This window comes from Rhipicephalus sanguineus, chromosome 4 (assembly GCF_013339695.2).
Source record: "Rhipicephalus sanguineus isolate Rsan-2018 chromosome 4, BIME_Rsan_1.4, whole genome shotgun sequence".
NCBI classification, from domain to species: Eukaryota; Metazoa; Arthropoda; class Arachnida; order Ixodida; family Ixodidae; genus Rhipicephalus; species Rhipicephalus sanguineus.
Window position 1 is genome coordinate 9,322,456 of NC_051179.1, and position 13,873 is coordinate 9,336,328.

Sequence of the window (13,873 nt, forward strand, 5' to 3'; positions counted from 1 at the left end):
ACCATTGATCAGGATTCTGGGCATGTGGCTGCAGAGTAACCAACGAGCCACCCACACCCTTATGCTCCTCCAAACCAGCGTCAAGGCTATATCACGCATGATATCTCGGGTGACATCTAAGAAAAGAGGGATGAAGGAAGAAGACACCCTTCGACTTGTTCGAAGCCTGGTGGTAAGCCGAATAACATATAGCCTAGCTTATTATAATCTCACACAATCTGAGACCAGACGGGCCGACACCCTCTTGAGAATGGCATTCAAGACTGCTCTCCGTCTGCCAACGAGTACATCCACTAAGAAATTGATGGCACTGGGGCTTCATAACACCCTCAGCGAACTTGTTGAAGCCCTTCACGTCTCACAACAACAGACTTGAGCGTACTCGCACGGGCCAGAAGGTCCTAAAAACCCTAGGATTCTAAGCCTCGATAACGAGAGCCCAGGAAACCTGCGAGATACCTCGTCATGTCCGGGAGGGCTATCACGTTGCCCCAATTCCACGCAACATGGACCCCAACCTACAAAGCGGCAGAAGGAGAGCAAGGGCCCAATACTCCCAGAAAACCCATCGATTCCAAACTACAGCCCGTTTTACGGATGCCGCCATGTATGGGACGACGACTAAAGGAGCAGTGGCAGTGGTATGCGACTGCCGAGGCCACATAACCTCTGGAGCTTCTGTCCGCCCTTGCAAGATCACAGAAGCCGAAGAGCTGGCCATCGCACTTGCCATCCGCGAAGGCCTGCATGCAAACGAGCCGCTGACAATACTCACAGACTCCCAGCAGGCCTGCAGGAACTTCCTGCAAGGCAGAATTGGTGTGCCTGCCGCACATGCCCTTGCACAAATACCAAGGGAAGGCAAGGACGGCTCCTACATACAGACCGCCATATGGATACCAGGCCACTCTGGCATCACGGGTAACCTGCACGCCGACCGGGCAGCTCGAGGCTTCGTACACAACCGAGCGCTCCTTACATCAACTGCAGAGGACCCGGAGCCAGTTGACCTCCAGTACGCCACAATACTGAATTACCACAGAGGGCGATGCCTACGGTATTCACCACCTCATCAAAAGCTTACGACGAGACCACTGCATGGCGTAGACTCCAAACCGGAACCTACACCGGAACCGGGACCTACACCGGAACCTACACCAAACCGGAAAAACCTACACACACTACACCGCATGCACCCCACATCTTACAGGGATGAATGCCCATGGTGCGGGGCCACACCAACCCTGTACCACATTAGGTGGGAGTGCACACTACACAACCTCGAACACCACAACATGAAACACCACATGTGAGCAATGGGAGGCACTGCTGTCCAGCCCGGCCCTCGACGACCAGATCAGGCTCGTTCAGAGAGCAGAGCAGATGGCAAGAGCCAGCGGAGCCCTGGACTAAGGGCCCCAACCATCAGCAAGGCCCCTACGGGGCAATCCACAGGAGCTTTCCCTGTACATAAATAAAGTTTGTCATCATCATCATCAATGTCCGATTGAAAGTGGTCCCTAAATTTTTTTTTATATGCTTCACCTCACCAAACCCCGGTATCGCGGCAAAGCTGCCTTTCAAGCTCAGTTACGGTCGAAATTTGCCAAGACACAGTCAACGTCCGATTGAAAGTGGTCCCTAGATTTTTTTATATGCTTCACCTCATCACACCCCGGTATTGCGGCAAAGCTGTCTTTCAAGCTCCGTTACGGTCGAACTTTGCCAAGACAGTCAACGCCCGATTAAAAGTGGTCCCTAGATTTTTTTTTTTTATATGCTTCACCTCATCACACCCTGGTATTGCGGCAAAGCTGCCTTTCAAGCTCCGCTGCGGTCGCAAATGTATTAACTCAAGAAAACGCTGGTTCCAACATAGAGAGGACAGATTGGCAGAGGTGGGAGCACAATTAATGCTGTTTTGGACCTGAAATTTGGGCAGGAAGTCCGCAAAATCGGAAGCCGAAGCTTTTTAGCATCCAAAAATTCAGATGTTCTTATATATCGACGTCTACGAGGTATATTTGGAACTTCAGACTTGAAGGCAGCACATCCTTGTCCGCCACATCAGTTGGGCTTCCACAGAAGTTGAGAGAGGAGGAGAGGCTGAGGAAATGGCATCTTTGCCTATCACATGTAAAGTGTTGTCGGCAACACTTTGGTTGCACCAAATCATGTACATAAATAGAATTCGGCCTCTACATTGCCTCATTCTTGATAAGACAACTATGAAACACCACCCCGCCAGTGCTTCATCAACCTTGCGAAAAGAAACACTTTCATGTTGCTATCTCATAAGAATATGCTTAGGAATCCTCTCTAACATTTTTTTCTGCAATTTCACTTCGAAGTATAAGAAAAATATTCTAGAAATATTCGAAAAATATTCGATTCGATTCGCACTCACACTTCTACAGTAGACTCTCAGTAAATGAAAATCTGTTAAATGGAACTTCTGCTTAAATGGAACAACTGCCTCCAATATGATTGGTTTCGTACATGAATAATGCAACCCTGTTCTTCTTTCAGTAAAGGGAACTCCTGTTAAATGGAACATATTTTCTTGGTCCCCTCAGGTTCCGTTTAACGAGAGTCTACTGCATATTCGAAATCGCTTCGCACCCAAAATTTTGCTATTCGCACAGCTCTACTAAAATCTCCACCACTTCATCGAAATGCAGCATTTCCTCCTGCCAGGAGCCGATCTTTCCTAGTTGTGTGCAACCTGTTGCCCAAGCTCACGCTGTCACTGCTGGGGCACTTGTACTGTATGCACGTGTTTACAGTGGGTGTTTGTAGTGTCCACTCCGTTCCTGACATCATTCCTGAGAGCAACGCATCTGTGCGGCGCACTTAGAGCTGTCGCATGAAGAAGCAGCAGTGAATGCCAGTGTGACGTGTTTGGGCTGTCGCCTATTAAAGCGTGCAGAAAGCTTACAACTGTGCCACGCCACATGTACTACCGAGCAGTCAACTGAAGACACATATTGTAATAGGGTTCTCAGCGATTAAATCATATTGGTGCTTTTGCTGCCATTGTGCCTCCAAGCATTTCTGGTGCTTATTCGTAATCGCATCGCCGCACAAAGCGTTCTAACCTCTCTAGCTACATTGTGCCAAGTCCGTGGCCCCTTCAAATTATTGGCACGCTTCACCCCATAACACGGTGGCGTTGCGGCAAAGCTGACTTTTGGACTTCACTGCAGCCACAGAAAATTCGACTCTCAAAAGTGCTGGTTCAAGATGAACAATGCGGCAGTGGTGGTGGCTTCAATTGCTGTTTCGGACCAGCGGATTGAGCAGAAAGTTTGAAATATCAGACTTCGAAGAGTTTCAGCACCTGAAATTTCAGACGTTCTTATACACTGGCTCTATAGGGTTTGTGGCGGTGCTGCGAAAGTGCTAAAATTTTCAGGCATGTCCAAACAATTGGCAGCTGACTGTAATTGCCATTGCAATAACAACTACGTGATCTGCACCATCGGTGCTAGCGAAAACGGCCAGTGATTGCAGTGCTGAGCTTGAGGTGTGAACACTTCGTGAGGAAAAAAAAAGAAAGACCCCATTTCTCGTGACCAGATCGTTCGCGAGAAACAGACATGGTCTAACTCGACGCTTCAAATCAAAGTTGCCCAGAATTGTTCCAAGCAGCTCACCATTCCTGCAGCAATGTCCCTGGCCAGGCGCAACCTCTGCAGCCAGGGCAGGGGCTCACTCGAGTCGTGGAGCAGGCTGCGCAGGGATCCCCCACTGACATACTCTGTGACCAGGTGCAGGCGCTTGTCTCGATACAGCACACCAATGAAGCGCAGCACGTTCTCGTGGTGCAGGGAACGCAGCACGGCCACCTCTTTGAGGAAGTTTCGCTGGGCCTCCTCGTCCAACCGATGCAACTCTTTGACCACCATCACCTCGCCTGTCTCACGGTGGGTCACCTGGTTCCCAACACATCCAACACAGGCTGTGTCGGTAGTGCAGCATTATTTGCTCAGCACAGCCTACAAAGCAACTTTAAGGAGGCATGCGTTGTGTGGTACCATATATTAATCATAAACATCCTTGCTGCCTAGCATCAACATGAAATACACAAGGCTGACACACATTGTAACATTGCACCACTTGCACACAAGCCAAGAATACTGCTTAATATCCTATATGCTTGCAAAGCTTACCAGGTACACTTGGCCAAAAAAGCCTTTTCCCAAGAGCTTTCCTTGGACCAGGTCTGATGCCCGGAAAATCCTCTGGTTCTTTGGCTCAACGCGGAATGACTTGGTTCGGCTGAGGTCGTAAGATGGCTGGCTGCCACTCGCAGATGAATCACTGAAAAGCCCAGAAATGTCTACTTAGAGATTCTACCTTTATTTGCACGTAATGGACATTTCTTGGTACTAAAAAGCGTGAACAGGACACAGGCAGGATATTAATTAATATGTGCTTTTGTTATAATAATTCTTTTACAACATGACCACACAACTACAATGGTGATCTTTGTCTTGCAAATGCACTTTTTTTAAAATGTGATGCGAAAATATATTGACGTATATTGTCATATCGTGGTTTTGGGACGTTAAACCCGAGATATTATTATTATTATATTTTGTCATTGCAATCAACCACTCAGCAACCAGTGCATGACAAGGTCACTAAGTAAGTGAAAAAATGGCTCTCGTGCAAAAACAGCCAATCATTATTGTAAGAGTGCATAAATACATTTAAACCTGCCTATAGCGAACCTCCATACAACGAATTCCTCAATATAACGAAGTTTTTCTATTCCCCGCCGTTACTCCATAGAGGCACGTGTATTTGCGACCTCTATGTAACAAAGTGGCAGCATGAGACACCCTTGATATAATGAATTTTTGGCGCCGACAACTTAAAGAGATTTCGCCCAGAATTTTATCATTTTGGCATGAGCAGGAGCCGCATGCAAAACGGCATGAAATGGCCATCGACCAATACACCAGTCGTAAAGCTAAGCCTAAATGCTCGTGTAGCCCACAGCCGGCATGAAGCGACGCCTCTTACGCATATTAAAGCGCTCGTTGCGCGTTTTGATTACAAAACTGAGCAGTGGCAAATCACTGTGTATGAAAACTGTGCCACCTGAAAGCCGACGTGTCATGAATCACGAATAAAGCGCCGGCACGCCTGTTAATGTCGTTTGAACTGGTTTGAACGCTCACAAGCATGAATTACCAGTGCTCCATGCGTTCAGTCAGCACGGGTCCGCAAATCATGCAAGTTTCATGGCGCACACTAGACGAGTCTTTAGTGCTCCTACCACATGGGTCTCCCGCTACCCGCATACACCGATATTCGCATGTGGCGCGACGGCTTCGTTAAATGCAAAATGCAAAGCAAACTTGCTTATCTAAATAAATAAATTAGTTGCTAATGGGTGTAAAGCGGGAGCGGGTTGCATTCGTTCTGGCTGCTCGCGGAACCGTAAGATGTCCTTCACGAAACCACTGGGTTCCACGGAACCCAGTTTGAGAAGCCACGCGCTAGAGCATCCAGTAAGATAGTTGACGCCGCGTTGACGCAACAAGGTACTCGTCCATGGCAAATGCACGCATAGGTGACCACACGCAGCAGCGTCAACACGAAAACTGCAGCGCCTGGAGCAACACACCACGCACAACAAAGAACCTGAGAGTCAACCCTGCAATGCATGCCACTCGATAGTTTTCGCTAAGCGACAGTAGCGCCAGAACACAAAGCCTAGCGAGTAGTAGCAGCACGCTCGGGGCAAGGCAGCACATTTTTGTGGGGTCATGCATATTTACAACAATCCAGAGGAGATTATGGCGGCACCATGGGAGCCTTGACTAGAAAGGTGCATAGAAGAAACACGCTTGGGCGCGTCTATATGTTCTGCGAACATCTTATTTTCTTGGTATTCCTGGCGCTGCTTGGAAAATCATGTTGTCAACTCACAGACTTTTTGTCCCCCCTGAAGCTTACGTGGGCATCAAAATTCTTACTTTTGAGGCTGCTTTGGAGCAGTTCGGCGCAATTTGTGCGATTTTTATGCTTTTGGAGCAGCTTGGCGCAGGAAAACGGAATCTTATCAAAAATGTGCAATATGGGCAGCTGTCTCACCCCTGCTGCACCGTATTTCTTCAAAATGAAGTCACTACCACTTCAAACTGCCTTAAAGGGGTGGTGCCACTAAATTTCGAGGCTATAATAAACCTGTTGTGGGTTTCCTCTCTATGCAAGGACATTCCACACGAAGGGTCGGACACAGCAAACGTTTAGAATATATTTTAATTCACTTCCAAAGTGTACCTAAACGCTCATTCTCTCGATCGAAACCCATCGCTAGCGCGCCAACAATGACGTAGATCTGTAGGATGGGCAACGAAAGTTGTAGTGACGTCACACCAAATCTGCTATAGTAACGTGAGTGACCTCCGGACCTCCGCCACTTCCGCAACGAACGTACCGGCTGTAGTGTACTAGAATATATTCTAATTCACTATAGTACCAGCAAAGCATCGGTTGCTACATCACTCGCCGAGTTTCGATCGCTTCCCGGCTAGGTGCGTCACAGCCTTGTGTGGTCACGTGAACACGCCTCCTACACTTCTACGTCACTGCCCAACCTCGGCGCCCAGAAACCGAAACCGAAAGTTGTCCACATCAAAAGGCGATATAAATTATTTAGCGAGAATACATGAATCTTGGTGCGTGCGTCATGCTTCCTGGAGCTATAGGAAACGCTTACAGCAAAGAACGCGCAAGCCACAAATTTGGTGGCATCACCCCTTTAAGGGTTTTTTTCCGGATGTTTGAGCAACTGTGTAATGAAATTTTTCGCATGCACTGTTAACAAGATGATAAGCCACCTGACTAGTAGACGGGGAAGAGATGAGGAGCGCTCCCTGCCACCACTGGATCTCTTCAGCTGGCGTGACCTCGTGCCACTTGTGCCCATGACACCTTCATCCTGCAAGCATAAAACGTGTGCAAATTATTCCTGTCCTACAGAAAAGCTTTCGAGATGCCAATGCACACTGCTGCAAGGGATGCGAGATGCAACAAATGTCAAACCACAACAGAAGAGATTCCACACAGTCCAGCTTGGACATGTTCCCATCCCTGACCTCGCATGTAGACTGCAGTATGAACTTCAAGCACATTATATTCACGATGAAAGCTCCCATCTTGTCAGCCCCATCAGCAAGCCTAACTAGCAATACTTCTTTGGGCAGAAACCACCAAAGTTGTCAACTGGTGCAGAGTCTATGAAGCTCTTTGCAGTGGCATTACAAGCACAACCACATTTGTTCGCAACTACAGTGCCATGGCAATCGCAGCAAAGCTGCAACGATACGCTCAAATAACAGAGAGCTGAGCTAGTTGGTAAGTATTCATTCTAAAAAGGCAGGGCGTGCAAACACGGACACAAGAAAGAAGTCAGGACACCATAAACGCCGACTAACAACTGAAGAGACAAGAAAGAAGGCACGAAAACTTATCGCGGATGCCCATGCAACAGGCGAACCTATCAATCCGGCACGCGTGGCGGTCTATGTGGAACATAACTGTTAAGGCATTTGATTTCATCTTTATGCAAGTTAATCGACGGTTGGCTCACGCATGCACTACCACTATTCTCGATATGCCATGCTTCAATTATCAGGCGCATTTCTTCATTTCTATGCCGGTACAACACTGCGCATTCATCGAATTTTGGCGTGCACTTACAGTCTCGACAATGTAAAGATAGATTAGAAGGTGAGCCTCCTGTTAGCCATCTCTTATGTTCCAACAATCTCTGGTTGATGCATCAGCCCGTCTGCCTTACGTAGAAGCGGCCGCAGCTGAAAAGGACCTTATACACCACACTCGTACACCAATCCGTGAATTTGTTGGTGTGTTTTACGAAACAAATATCAGTCCGCTTCTTGTCCTTTACTCGCTCATTCTTCATGTGCACAGCGGTACAAATCTTACCTAGCTTATTGGCAGCCATGAAAACAACAGTTGGAAGCTACGCGTAGGGTCAACAGACTGAGCAGCATGCCACAGTGACAGGGAGAGACAAATGCAAAAGTGACAGTGCACAACTGCTTGAGCACAGCTACGCATGTCAGTGAGAAAGACCAGTGTTGCTCAACGATGTATTCAATGTGCTGCACTGAGCGTCACAGAAGCGATGTGAACTGCTCATTGGTTAAAACAAGACATCAAAACCTTCAGTATAATGACTGGTATGCACAACTGCAGAAGATGACCATGTAATTTCGTTACAAATCTGGCCACTAAAGGTAACGTTGGCCACGATGTAAGCATTCAAGTTGAAACTATGCCAATAGGACACCAGCTGAAGACAGTCGAAATAAAAGTATGTGCACTAGTTAGCCCGAATTGATTGCATTTCAATCCATGAGCACTGTACTTGGCCTTTAATGGACATTTAAAAAAAAATTGGATTACGATACTCTGACACATTTTTTGGCACGACTATGTTGCAATAAGATTCTAAATACAGTCGATCCCGGGTATATCAAACTCGGATATATCGAATTATTGGCTATATCGAACAACTGAAAAATCCCCTTGAAAAACCTATGTAAAAATATAGGGCACGTGTGCACGTATATCGAACACTCGTACGCCGACGCATTCGATATATCGAACACTGCGCCGCGCCGGAGCCGTGATAATGACCGCAATTCAGTCGCGTTCCAAAAAAGTTACGGACCCTCTTCATGCGCACGCATCGAAAATGTGACCGCGTCCACGCACTCAAGCATGCAATCCCCAAAAGCAGAGCCTTTGAGATCCATTTCCGTCGGCGCCCCATGCAGCGGTGGCTATTTCAGATCTCGAATGCCTTTGAGAACAGTACACCCCTGGCGTTTTTTTTTTTTTCGTCCTTTTTTTTTTTATCAATGTTGCGGCTGCCTGCTGCGGAAGCCCAAGTGCCATTGCCATCGCCGAGAGCATGTTTCGACAGCACGTGCCGCAGGTTGCTTTGTTGGTTGTGTGTAACGAGCTGCGATAGTGTCCTCTCGCCGCTCCCACTTCCGACTTGTGCTTGCTTGCGCGCGACCAAGGTGTGCGCGGTATCTGTTGACCCTGGTCGCCATGGACGCGAAGAAGCGGAAGAACTTGGATTTGGCGACCAAAACCGACATCATTCGGCGCATGGAGGCTGGAGAAAAAAAGTCGTCGGTCGCAGAAGCATTCAGCATTCCTCGGAGCACGCTGAGCACGATTCTGCGGAACAAAGCCGATGTAAAGGCGAAGGCTGCTCAGCCGTGCCGTTCTCAGGCTTGTCGTGTGCGTGTTCCTGCGTACGACAATGTTGAGAAAGCGCTGTACGCCTGGTTTTTGGAGACTCGGGCGAAAAACATTCCTATTGACGGCCCGATGCTGATGGAAAAAGCAAAGTGGTTTGCTGCGGCCTTGGGGGTTGACGGCTTCACTGGTGGCACCGGCTGGCAGCAACGCTTCAAGACTCGCTACGGCATCGTTGGAAAGACCCTGTCCGGCGAAAGCGGCGCGACAAAAAGCCAGGACACAGAGAAGTGGTCGAACATTTGCGACAACTTTGCGCCGTCGGATACCGTAATTACTCGAATCTAAGCCGACCCCCTAAAGTCCGAAGCCCGAAAAAAAAGAAAAAACCTTACCTCGAATGTAGGCCGGGTAAAATTCACAAAGAGAAAACATTTATTGAAAATATGAAGATGAAACGGAGCAGTTGGTTCATCATCAAGATGCCGCACTCATTCCGAGTCGTCGTCGCTGATCTCTTTGTCGCTGTCCTCAAACAGTGCGCAATCCTCGGTGCCATCAAGCGCATTTGATATGCCGCACTTCTTGAAAGAGCGCACGATCAAAGTTCCTGGGATGTCGTCCTACGCTGCAGCCACCCAGCCTGCCAACTGAGACAGTGATGCCTTCGCCGTCGCCTGGAGCACTTCCGTTGTCACTGGAAGGGCAGCTGCTCGCTGAGTCCGAACGAAGTCGGCCAATGCCGTCTCCATTTCAGAGTGACGGCGTTTCTGTGGACCGGTAAAAGCCATCCTCGTTGCGGCGCACGCGAAGAACTTCTTCCGTTGGCCCCTACAGCAACGAACGTTCTTTTCGTCCGCTCCAAAGTCCCGCCTGGCTTGAACGTTGGAGGACGAGTTCGCGGCTAGCTCAACTTTCCTTTTATACGCCGCACTATAATGACTACGCTCGTTTGGCGCCATTGAGCTACGCCACACACAGCCCACTCGAAGCGAGACTCGAACTGACGAATGGCTCGCCTCAATACTCGCCACAAAGATAAAAATGGCGGCCTCGCGTGCTTACTTAAGCCAGGTGTTGGCTCGGCTACTAACGGCTACAATACTGTCTAGGTGGCGCTAGTTTTGCAACACTTTTCTCAATGAAAAATGGCGCGTTTTTTAAAATCCTAGAATCTAAGCCGACCCTGGAGTTTGATACAAAGAAATTCCGAAAAAACTATTGGCCTAGATTCGAATAAATATGGAAATTCCACGCCGACGAAATGGCGCTGTTCTGGCAGATGTTGCCGAACAAGACGTTGGACTTGAAAGGAACCTCGTGTCATGGGGGAAAGATGGGCAAAGTGCGCGTCTCGATTTTGCTCGCGGCGAACATGGATGGCTCCTGCAAGCTGCGGCCGTTCATTATCGGCAAGAGCAAGTCGCTGCTCTGCTTCAAGAACACGAAGAGCCTCCCGGTCCGATACGCGTTCAACAAGAAAGCGTGGATGACGCGGGACCTTTTTTCCGAATGGATTTGCGCATGGGATGCCGAATTGGAGAAGTCGGATCGAAACATTTGTCTTCTGGTGGACAATTGTTCCGCGCACCACGTTGTCAGCCACTTGAAAAGGATAACTGTCAAGTTTTTGCCGCCCAACACCACGGCAAGGTTGCAGCCTCTCGACCAAGGCATCATCAAAGCATTCAAGGTCGGATACAGGCGACGTCTGGTGCAACGGCTCCTGATAAACCTTCGGTTGGGGGTCGAACTGAAAATCGACCTCCTTGGAGCGATCCAGATGATGACTGGGACATGGAATGATGTGGAAAAAAAAACCACAGTCGTAAACTGCTTTGGTAAAGCTGGCTTTCTAGCGTCACCTGACGACTTCGAAAGCGACATCACAGCAGACAATGACATGGGGTGCCTCGAGAACGACTTTCGACAACTCTCAGCGTTTCCTGGTGCCATCGCCGATGGGGCCAGTGCACGCGATTTCGTCAGCGCTGGTTACGACGTACAAGCAGTTTCGGACCTCACCAATGCTGAAATCGTGGCCGACGTCGCTGGTGCCGATGAGGCGGACCTGAGCAGCAATGATGATGCTGACGACGCCTCGAAGCAACCCTGCACCGCTGCAGAACTTGCATCGGCATTTAGCCTCATTCGCCGCTGTTGTGGCGCAATGGAAGGTGCAGGACTTGGCTATCTGGAGGGCCTCAGCAATATTGAGGATGGCCTCATGAAATTCATGGCTGACAAAAAGAAGCAATCCAAGGTCACGGACTTTTTTCATGCCAAATAAAGTGCGGCTGTTTTCGTGTATTTTTTTTATATTCTGCGCAAGTCGGCAAGCTCCTGCTTGGCACAGACTATGGAAACCACTCCGAGACTCGCCGCGTTACAAGGTAACACTTACATGGACATATTTTATATTTCGAATTATCGATATATCGGACTATTTCGCGATCTCCTTCGAGTTCAATATATCCGGGATTGACTGTACTATGTGGAGCTCTATGGAGATTCCAAAGGGAATCGCATTTACTTCATCGTAAGCACACACGATATGGTACCGCAAGTATGAGATTTTCCCACAATGACAATTAAGACTGCGCTGACAGAATTCGGTATGCACTTTTTCTTTGTCTAAACGTGAACTTCCACTACAGTAAGCAGAGAACATGGCAAATGCTCTTGGTAGATGCTGGCTGACAGCCTGTGGACCGCCATTCTGGACGGCCCATGAACGCAGCCCGTAAGCATCTCGGGACTGATTCCCTATTGTTGGTGTCTACTTTCATACCAGCTGGCACCTAACCTGCCCCATTTACTCGGTGTGGCCGCTGATAGCTCCAAAGTGCCAAGGTGACCTAGGTATTCTTGCAGTAGAAAAATGACACTAGAGACTAGAAAAATTTAGTTTGAATACAGAAATGTTCCAGTGCCATTAATTGAAGTCTTGAAATTGCACTAGTACTGGTGCTACCACATAAGATAGAGATATCCAGCACAGGACAGTTTTGGAGGTCAAATTCCCAAGCATGAACCTACACTTCAATGGATATCACTGGGGACACCACAAACCTTTCTTTTGTACCGCCTTTCCTTGTCACTCAAAACTTTTCTTCGGGGAGGACAGAGAAGAGGACACTTTGGGACATTGCTTGGATCATGCTCAATGGTCAGATGCAGCACCTTGTTCGTTGACTTGATGAGCTCTTCGACCTGGAAAAAAAACGCAAATTGATCTGTGAATTGACAGTGACCAAAACCTCCCCCCCCCCACCCCGCCCTGCTTGTTTAGCCCATAATTTCATAATCTGGCAACATTACAAGGTCCTTTTTTTTGCTTTTCACAAGCACTTAAGTGGAAGGCAATACCATTGAACTAAGGCAAGACAACTTATCACTGGAAATAGTTGTGCCGACTAAACAGCTCCTTTGGCACATCTTGTGAAGCAGAGGCATTAAATCCAAAGCGTAGTGCAAGTGAATGAGGAAAAATGAGCTAGGCGTGGATGTGTGGATAGCTGATCAGCAATTTTCTTATTTGTGCTCAAGGGAACAAACGCCCTAACAAGCTTCACTGCCATACAGACATGTAACACATTGAGGGATACAAATAGTGGCGACAACTACAGTAGTCAAGCAAATGGGATTTGCCTTTTGTTAGGACCACCACATTGCCTCAAGAATGCATATGACCCGCCAGCCGGAAATGCACATTACACAAAAATGCATGGATGAAAAGCGGGTAACAATTAAGCCTTTGTACATTCAATATGGCTTTACATAAGCTCATACCTTTCTTGTTACAATCTCGAGAGACATGTGTCAAGTCTTTGAAGGTGTCTACCACATTGACGATTCCGAATTGCCCAAGTTTTCCCAATAGTTCCCACGTTCCCCGAAATACTCCCAGGCTGACAATGACGCTTGACAATGCAACACACTAAAGAATAAAACTTCCTTCCCTAAAGAGAACAGATATCAAAAGTTTCTGCAGATTCAATTTAGATATTAAATAGTATTGTAGAATTCAAAAAGAAAGTAGAAGAGTGTTCAATGAAGGCCGCAGCAAATTGAACATCTTCAAGAAAAGGAAGTTGTAAGAACCTGTGCAAGTTGAAGTGTTACGAATAATATTTTGCCGGCTAATTTGTTAAATGATGGAAAAGTTCTTTTTTTTCCAGTACTTCAGAAGACCTTGCACAGGTGCACCATGAAAGCTGCTCACGCAGTTCACAATACCAAGACACTGATCATCAGTGGTGGAGTGTGGGATGTATACTCACAGTATGGTCATTACCAGCATACTTTCGAAACATTAAAAAACATCAGTGACAATGTCCTTATTCAAAATTAAAAAAAGAAAACAAAAACAAAAACCTCGCAGTTTCATACACAGGCAGAAGCACGGTCAGCGATAGCAAGGTTTAGTGCCACACATGGACATCTTGGACAATGTTTGTGAAGGCAGGTTTGCTCAAGGCTTACCCTATGAGCGCAGTTACAGTGAAGTGATGAACTCTTTGGCGCAGCTTCTTGGAGCAGCTAAAAACTTAGATGGGAGCAACAAATCAGCCTTTTGGAGCAGTTGCTTGAAACACATTTTAGAACACAACTT

At 47.6% G+C, this 13,873-nt stretch overlaps 1 protein-coding gene across 3 annotated transcripts in view; it reads right to left on the bottom strand.

Moving 5' to 3' along the window:
- Positions 1-13,873, bottom strand: part of LOC119389344 (LIM domain kinase 1) — a 74,648-nt gene that overhangs the window by 41,374 nt on the left and 19,401 nt on the right. For all 3 annotated transcript variants that reach the window (XM_049414404.1, XM_049414403.1, XM_049414405.1), the window contains exons 5-8: positions 12,331-12,471; positions 6,858-6,958; positions 4,173-4,323; positions 3,657-3,935 (exon numbers count right to left, since the gene is read on the bottom strand). In XM_049414404.1, the coding sequence (XP_049270361.1) occupies positions 3,657-3,935; positions 4,173-4,323; positions 6,858-6,958; positions 12,331-12,471 (672 nt within the window). The remainder of the gene's footprint in view (positions 1-3,656; positions 3,936-4,172; positions 4,324-6,857; positions 6,959-12,330; positions 12,472-13,873) is intronic.